At 47.6% G+C, this 8,895-nt stretch overlaps 1 protein-coding gene across 1 annotated transcript; it reads right to left on the reverse strand.

Annotated features, from left to right (window-relative positions):
* Positions 1–1,566: 1,566 nt before the first annotated feature.
* Positions 1,567–8,693, reverse strand: DYRK3 (dual specificity tyrosine phosphorylation regulated kinase 3). The gene is made up of 3 exons (XM_063418181.1): positions 8,532–8,693; positions 7,790–7,905; positions 1,567–4,107 (listed from the first exon to the last, which is right to left on the reverse strand). Exons 1-3 carry the CDS (start codon positions 8,569–8,571, stop codon positions 2,542–2,544), a joined length of 1,722 nt encoding a protein of 573 aa, XP_063274251.1. The 5' UTR covers positions 8,572–8,693; the 3' UTR covers positions 1,567–2,541.
* Positions 8,694–8,895: the final 202 nt, after the last annotated feature.

Genomic DNA, 8,895 nt, shown 5'->3' on the forward strand with positions numbered 1-8,895 from the left:
GAACTTTCCAGCCCAGTAAAATCTGCTGAGGCTGCTTTTCCTTCTCACCCAAATTAGGAATTCATTTAACAACATATTTGATTTTCAAATATGGCACCACCAAGGAAGAGCCAGTCCTAAACAAACACCTTGTGCAGTCAGGGCATGCTGAGCACATTTTCTAGATGAAAAGCCAAAGTTTTGCCAGTTAATTGCTTTATCTGCAGCTTCACAGCCCCAGCCTTAAGCAAAATTACTGAGTGTGCACCAGAGGCTGCCACAGGAGTTCCCTCACAGTCACTTTGTCCCAAAAGTCACAGAATTATCAGTATTATTCTACACTTTTTATAGACAAAATGGTTTTGGACCAGGAGCCTGCTGTGTGTTCCTGAGCCCTTGTGCAGCTCCCAGGACACCACCCCTGCTCCTTCTGCCAGGCTCCAGCACCACCATCACCCTCTATTCTCTATAAAATCCTTTTCCTACCAAGCCACTGCTCCTGAAAGGTTCCTTTCTCCTCTCTCACCTGGCTATTTTGTGAAAAAAGAAAAAATGAAAAGGACAGAAAAGGAAGAAGAAACTTTCTGGCTTTTGAAAACGTGTCAGATCTAATAGAGATTCTACTAAAATCGATGGTGTCTTCTGCCACTTCCCTCCACAATCCACTTCCCTGGTTCTTCATTCAAATAAAACTTCACTAAACCAAGCAAAATAAAAAACACCAGCCATGTGCTGCTGTCAGTGACCCATGAAGAGCCCATCCATGCTGGCTGCTGCACGGGTAAGGGCCAGACTGTTATTTTAATATCATTTCTAAGCTCATTGAATTGACACGTGTGAAACAAAACAACTCAGAAAAGCTCCATGCACAAGAACCTCTATTTCAGCTCCTGGGAACCTCAGTTTAAAGTCCTTTGGAGCTCTGGCTGAGTCTTTTTGAGTTTTTATACAGATCTCTCAGTGCTGTAATGACCCAGAGGAGCCAGAGCAGCCCCATCTCCTCAGGGGAAGGGTCTCCTACTGAACATTTGCCCACCTTATCTTTAAAATCCCCCTGGTGACTCCTTTGTTTGCATACTGAGACTCTCCTCCCTTCAGCATTCAAAACCTGCTGCAGGGAAAGTCATTCCATTTAAAACCTCCTGTTCATAAAAGCTCCAAATTGCATTTGAAGCCCTGTTCAGGCACCTGGCAAGGGATCAGATGGTTCTGGAGATGGACTCGGGCCATGTGAGAAGGAACAACCCCAACAAGCTGTGCTGTGGCTGTGACACTCATACCACCCTGCCGTGTCCTGGGAAGATAAAGGAAGAGGAAATACAAGCTCAAGGAGTTCAAGAAATGAGAAAATGTAGGCACCCAAAGGCCTGAAGGAAGGCAATTAGAGACCAAGCAGCTCTTGCCATAAAATATTTCCATTTGTATCCGCCAGTTCTTGCACCTTATCAGTCTTTCCTGGTTATGTTTCCAGAGATTTTGTTGAGATTTCAGAGCACACTCCCAATTATTAATGAGTGTTTCCCCCCCTCCCTCATTTTCCAGTCACAGCCCTGGGCCTGAAAAAGTTCTGCTTGTCTGACAAGGGTGGCATGTTTGCATTTTTATTAAAAGAGCTTCATGTAATTGAATGGAATTCACTCTACACAAAGAGATCATTTTTTTGCAAATACCAGAATCTCAAACATGGATATAAACCAGCTCTTGAAGTTCAACATTTTTGTTTTAGAAACACAGGAAAAACAAAGACACACACCTGGCAGAAGGGATGGTGGAAATCTGAGCTCCAAAGAAACAGATAATTCAATCATTACCTAAACAAACTGGCTCACACTTGTGATGGACCAGGCCTGATCCCAAATTCCCCTACAAGCTTTCCATAGATTTTCAGGGGGAAATAGCAAGTGTTATAAAAATTAGTAGTTTTATTTAGATGTATCCTGTGTTTCATGGCATTTCTACGCTGCTTTGAAATTTTATCATCTGTGTATTTTCTTTTCCAACAACAAATTCCTTTGGTATCTACATCCCATCACATTTTTTAAAATCCCAGGATAGATAAAGGAAAAGCAATGCAGAGAAATAAAATTCTTCAAACTTAAGCAATTGGCAAGTAAGTTCCTAATGCATTACATGAATGCATTTGTGCTTTTGACAAGAGATTTAAAAACTTTCCCCTGGAACAGAAGAGTTCAACTGGAGACAAATGAAAACGCAGAGTTTAAATCAAGTTCCTTTTCTGCCTTAAGCAAAAGAACCTGTTGAGCCATGATAAGAAATTGTTTGATTTCTAAACCAGCATTTTTGAGCAGCTCATCAGCCAAACTCTCCCTGTGCTCCCCAGCTGGGCTGAACCCTCAGCAGTGGAACATGCACCAGGTGTGAGTGAAGCAACTGGATAAAATCAGCCCTTCAACGTGCACATTTTTAAATGATCTTTCAATATTCCAGACCGAGCCCCTAACGAAAAGTAAACCCATTAAACCCCTCTGCATTTAACTCCCTCCCACAGCTTGAACAGACAGGGAACACCCACGGGCTGTATCCTGGCACCACCGCTCCCCACTAGCTGACCAGTTTGGGGAGCACAGTACACAGAGGGATGCTGCCACTGGGCTCAGTGGCCAGACTGGCCCTCAGCTTGCTGGAGACTGCAGCCACCGGAGGCAGCTTGTTGGCAATTCCCTGGAAGGAACCCGAATAGCTGGAAATCCTCCTGCCGGAGCTTTTCTCCAAGCCGCCTGCTTTGGGCACCCGTTTGCAGATCCAGGGGTGCCGCAGGGCCTGGCTGGGGATCATGCGTGCCGAGGGGTCCCAGCTGAGGCAGTCCTTCAAGAAACCAGTGAACAAGGGGTCGTCACAGCCCTTGAGAGCTGTCACCCAGTCCTTGTTCCCCGGGGCACCGCGCACTTTGCCCCGGCGCGTGCGGCTCCCGCTCAGGGTCACCTTCCCGTCCGGCTGCGTCAGCACCGTGCAGTAACGGGGGTGACCCTTGGAGTTGATGAAGTTCTTGGCTCGCTTGGATTGATCCAAAAGCTTCTGAGGTGGCATTCCAAGGAGTTCCATTATGCAGGCAAGCTGGTCTGCCTCGTCCTCGCCGGGAAAAAGAGGGTAGCCGGTCAAAAGCTCCACCAGGATACAGCCAAAACTCCACATGTCTATGGGCATCCCGTAGCGGCTGCCCAGGATCACCTCTGGCGCCCGATAAAACCGGGACTGGATGTACGTGTAGACTCTTTGGTGCTCAAAACAGCTGGACCCAAAATCTATAACCTTGATTCCGCTCCTCCCTTGCTGTTTTAAGAGGATATTCTCCGGCTTCAAGTCACAGTGGATGATTTTGTTTCTATAAAGAGCATCCAAACACTGCAGGATGGAGTGAGCGAACTTCCGAACCAGCTGGAGGCTGAAGCCCTGGAATTTATTCCTTTTAATCAGCTCGTACAGGTTCATACTCAACAGTTCAAAGGTCATGCAGATGTGGTTCCGAAAGGTGAAGCTTTCCAGCATGTGGATCACGTTCATGCTGCCTGTTTTGTCCTGCTTCTTCAGGTGCTCCAGGATCCTGATCTCCTCGGCGGCTTGGCGATGGAACCTCTTCTCATTGCGGACCATCTTTAAGGCCAGGTGCTGGTGAAGTTTGTGATCATAGACTTTAGCAACTTGCCCAAAGCTGCCCTTGCCAATGATTTTGAGCACCTCATACCTGTAGGCCAGGTGGTCGTGGGGCACGTGGATGTAGCTGCCTTGGTCGTCGTCGTAGCCGCTGTTGTTGGGGCCGCCGATCACCCCCTGCCTCTTTTTGGCACAGGGCCCCACAAAGTAGATCTCAGAGAAATTAAAGATCTCCTGCTGTTCATAAGCTGACAGCTGATGTTTGAACTGTTTGACAGCCTGCTCTGGAGCTTGGGAGACGGCTTTATGTGATTTCAAGGAGCTTCCATTGCCTCTAGCAGCCAGACTCTCCAGGCTTTTCTCTTTTGTCAGGGAAGGGAGAGATCTTTCTGGAGTAAGGCCTGCAGACTGAAGAGTGCTGCTCCTTCTGTTGCCAGAGTCCTCAAATAACTGCTCCACTTTGACCTGATTTCCAATCAGAGAGTGATCCTTCATCATGAGTTTGTTGACAGAAACCTAGAAGGGAGAAAGAAGTTTAGTTTATCTTTTAAAGCACAGGTTAAAAATAAAACCACCACCAACAGAAAATCGGTAACAAGGACGAGTTTGGCATTTATTAGGAACAAATATAAAATGCTGGACTAAATTAAGTTACAAGCATAGTTATAGAAGGGTACACAAAGAGAAAGCAACTCCCTCTAGCAGCACTTGTGCTTTTAAATCCAGAAAGGGAAACCCTAGCCAGCCAGAGACTCAAACAACCACAGAATACCTATCTGCAGTCTGCACAGGGCCAGGGAACAGCTATGTTTAGCTTCAAACGTGGGTGCAGCAGCACAACCATCAACAGATGCGACTTGCACCTGTCTGGAGCACGGAATGGAACGTGGAGAAGCAGCAGGAGGATTGCACAGCCAGGCTGCCAAAGGGAGACAAAGCAACAGCAGCAGGTGACACACGGCTGCTGCCAGGCAGCTGCACCAGGAGCAGGACAGGACAGGGCAAGGTAAACCATCCTTGAAAAGAAATTAATCGTGGGGTTTTAATTGCAAGGGAACAACATCGTCATATCCACACCTCCCTCTGAAATCCTGGTGGAATAATAAAATACCCTGAGCTGGAAGGGACTCACAAAAATCATCAAGTCCAAGTGCTGGCCCTGCACAGGACACCCCAAAATCCCTCCCAGTGCCTGAGCCCGTTGTTCTGGAGCTCTGGCAGCCTTGGGGCCATGCCCGTGCCCGTGTTCTGTGCCCCAGCACCCTCTGGGGGAAGAACTCTTATCCAACCTAAACCTCCCTGACACGGCTCCAGCCATTCTCTTGGGTCCTGTCACTGTCACAGAGGGAAGAGAGAGCTGCAAACGCTCTTAAAACAGACCTGAAATACCGAGAACACCTCCCACTCCAACTGCGCTGAGAGCAGGCTGCAAGCACTCCCTCTTACCACCATGTGCTAAAATATTTACATCTGAAACAAACCCATACAAGGTGAGGAAAACACTGTGAAATTCTCCAGGCTTGTCAATTTTACTATTTAGTAAATGCTGAACATCCCGGAGGTCAGTTCCCCACCAGCACCACAGTTATTCCCTTTCCTGCTTGCTGAGAGGCAGCACAGAGGTGTTGTCCCATCCCAGGCAGAATTGAGGAAGCCCTGACTGAAGCAGCAACATCTGTTTTCCATTTTGTCCCTTAATCTAAAAATAAAGATCTCAGACACATGCCAAACCGAATCCCTGAAAACCAAAATAACTACACAGGAATCAAACAAAAAATATAAATAAACCTGCAGCCCCACAGCAAAAAAACTGAATTCCTTTTTAGTTACATCCAGTCCAACATCTCAGCGGGGTCAGCAAATAAGGGAAGTGCATGTTCTCGCCAAAGCCAACTACACACAGCTCATAAAAGACTCTGTTTGTTGGTGCTGCCCTGAAATGTTAATTCTTGCTCACACGCCTCAAAAAATGGGCATTTCCCTGCAGAAGTCAGTGCTTATCCACATGAAGAGATCCTACCAAGCTCCACTCCTCCTATCAACCCCAAAATGCAGTGTACTGGGAGGGACACGCCTTGCCAGAGACTGAAACAAAAACAGAGCCCAGCCCTGGTAACTCGGAATAAACGCCTTTTTCTTGGAGCCTGGCTGAACCTCCGAGATAAGAATGACATTTTTTCAGAGCTGCCTCAAAGACTCCTCAGTCCAGCACACCCAAACAGAAAGTTTACAAATAAACAGAAGATATAAACACAGAACTAGGCTCACACTTGTTTAAATAGTCTCCACCCAAGAGCAGTGGCAGCTCTGCTGATGCTGCTGTTCATAGCAAACATTTTGTACCTTTGAATCCCTAAATAAACCAGGAATTCATGATTCCATTTATCCTGGAACGATTTCTTAATGAAGGAATTATGGCTTTGGATTTCAAACCTGACTCAACGGTAGTAAGGTCTCAATTTTCATTCTTAGAGGACTCCCAAAATCAGTTGCCACATGATGGTGAGACACAAATATAGCTCCATCTTCACTTGAACTCACAGGAGCTGCACTCAGATGACTCCTGGGTAACACCAGCTTTCTTTCAACAGCTTTTTTTACAAATCCCAGGCTCCACGAGTTTTTGGTTTTATTGGTGAAGTGCAGGCAAGAAATGAGGCTGACAACACCAGTGGCACCCTGTTGACAACTCTCCCTGACAAAACTTCATTTTCATTGACAAGGAAACTGTTATTGCAGTTCCTGCACAAACTGGTTTGCAGAGATGTTCTGAACACTGAATTAAACAGGCTGAATTCAGCCCGTGTATTCTCAAAGCACAGAGACTTTGTGCTCTCCTGCAGGCTCAGATGAAGGAATGGGCAGCTGCAGTCACCAGGACTCCTCAGTTCTCATGTAACATTACATCATAACAAAACATCTCGCAAGAAGGAAAGTAAAAATCCAGGTATTTTCCCATTAAAACACAGCAGCAGCATTTTCAGCCTCAGCTGCTGCTTGCCTGGTACCACTGAGGCTGGATTTTATTGACACATCACCACGCAAACTGGGCAAACTGCTATAAATCCTTAATCTTGCCCTAAGAAGTTAACAGGCTTCAGGGATAAAACACAGATGAAGAGAAGTCAAATCAAATAGTCATGGATTTATATTTGTATTTCACTGGATAGTTCCACTCTACTGACTTGTACTCAGTTATGAACAGATGAAGTCACACTACAGGTTAAAACACTGCAGCTGCAATATTTCCATATCCCTACAAACAAAAAACCCCAACCCACTACTCTTCAAACCCTACTGCTCAACAGAACTCCAAATTCCCTCTGCTCCCCCTCAACATTTCCAAAAAGGGAAAATAAAACAGACTCATGCCCCTGAGTTTGCACAGACCAAATTTGTTACAACAAAATTCCCACAAAGTGATGATTTTTAAATGCATCTCGCTCAGGGCAATGTCTATTTTCACTTTTTAGAGCACGAGAGGGGTTTTTTTAAGCTTAAGCTCCTTCCCTCCTGCTAGAACTCAACAAGAGCCAGAACACATTTAAAACCCATCTAAAGGACGGATCAGTGCACAAAAGTACAGCTGAACATGAGCACCACTGAACCAATTAAAGGGAAAAAAAAATCTCCAACTCCACATCTGCCGAGGGAAAGAGCCCTGATGAAAGAGCCCAGCAACACCTTCAGGTCACGAGGAGCTATTTCGGTAGCAAAAGTGACAGATAATGGCCAAGTTTTCGGAGCAGAAAGATACTTTTGTGAGATGTTTGGCAGCCACACAGACTCACACTGCTCCTTCTGCTGCTCCTACGTACTCACCCGTCGGAATTTTCATGAGGGAAACTAAATTGGAAACGTGCAGGGGGAGGCAGAGCAAAGCGAGCGTGGATTTACTTATCAGAGTACAAGGTGACAGGGCAGAACGCTTCAACGCTTTGTAAAGTAACTTTTTTTTTTGATTAAAACACGAGCTGAGGGCAGTAAGATGGGATTCCTGAGGCTGCCAGCAAGTTCTGTAGTGAACACAGCACATCATTTTTATGCTCAGGAAAAGCAATAATGTCAAGAAGCCACTACAAAGCTGCAAAATGCCACTTTTAAAATTTAATTCTCTGTAGGGAGGTATCACACTCCCGGATAGTTCTCACTGCCACACAGCACAAGGTGAAGACACAGATGACTTTAAAATACTCACATGAGCTCTCGAAAGGGAAGGAAGTCCTGAAGGGCTCCGTTCTTCATTTGTAGGCTCTGGGTATCTACACTCATCTATCCTCATATAGGAGTCGTATAATCCATCTCCAATCCTGGCTGGAAAGGTCCCACACACAAACCAGTTATTCACAACAACTCACACCGATAGAGACAGCGCCAAATGCTGAAATGCAACTCCCTTTAGCGCATTTTAATGTGTAAAATCATTGATTCTCCATCATTCATTAAACGGTCTTTGGAATCTAACTATATTTTCATATCACATGAGTGTGATGCTTCTGGGGAATTTTAATTCGAGATACTTTTAATTTAGAGGTTCTTTTTTGTTAATCAACTTCTGCACTGCAAAAAAAAAATACATCCCTAAGAAACACTAACCACCATTCTCCCCGCTTCCCGTTAATCGGGATAATCCCAAAGGAGCAGAAAACGAGCAAACACTTAAACACTTGATAGGACTATCCTTTAAAGCAGGTTATCCCTTAAAAATGCGATGTGGGAATTACAGCTGCAAAAACGTGGGGAGGGAAGAAAAAAAAAAAAGAAAAGGCGGCGTCTCTCACAGTCGGCTGCTCAACAACTTAAAATCGCGACGCCTATCGCGACAGACCCGACGGACGGCTGGGACCACGCGGGGGGCTCGGCGGCCGCCGACCCAAACCGCATCCCCGCCTTTCCCCTCAGCCCCGCGGGACCCCCGGCCGCCACCTCCCCGTCCTCACCCGCTGCGAGAGGCCCGTCCGGCTTCCTGCCGAGCAGCATCGTGTGCGGGGGGCCCCGGCGCGGGCCCCATGCCCGGCGGCTGCCGCTGCCCAGCGCGGCCGCTCGGCCCCGGCCCGGCCCGGCCGTTGCCCCGGGAACGGCCCCCGCCCGCCGCCCGCCCGCCCGCGCCTGCGCAGCGCCGCCGGGGCGGGATCGCGCCCGCCGAGCGGAGCTCCGGGCTCGCTGCTCCCCTCAGCCGAACCTGCCCCGCGGGACCCCCGCACACCGCGGGACCCGCGCACACCGCGGGACCCCCGAACACCGCGGGACCCCCGCACACCGCGGGACCCCCGAACACCGCGGGACCCCCGAACACCGCGGGAC

This window comes from Prinia subflava, chromosome 23 (assembly GCF_021018805.1).
Source record: "Prinia subflava isolate CZ2003 ecotype Zambia chromosome 23, Cam_Psub_1.2, whole genome shotgun sequence".
NCBI classification, from domain to species: Eukaryota; Metazoa; Chordata; class Aves; order Passeriformes; family Cisticolidae; genus Prinia; species Prinia subflava.

Excerpts from the sequence above, each read along its gene's own strand:
- DYRK3 (XM_063418181.1), bottom strand. The coding sequence starts at position 8,571 with ATGCTGCTCGGCAGGAAGCCGGACGGGCCTCTCGCAGCGG. Across the intron at positions 7,906-8,531 it reads GGACGGGCCTCTCGCAGCGG|CCAGGATTGGAGATGGATTA; the intron begins GTGAGGACGGGG and ends GGACCTTTCCAG. Across the intron at positions 4,108-7,789 it reads CTTCCCTTTCGAGAGCTCAT|GTTTCTGTCAACAAACTCAT; the intron begins GTGAGTATTTTA and ends TCTCCCTTCTAG.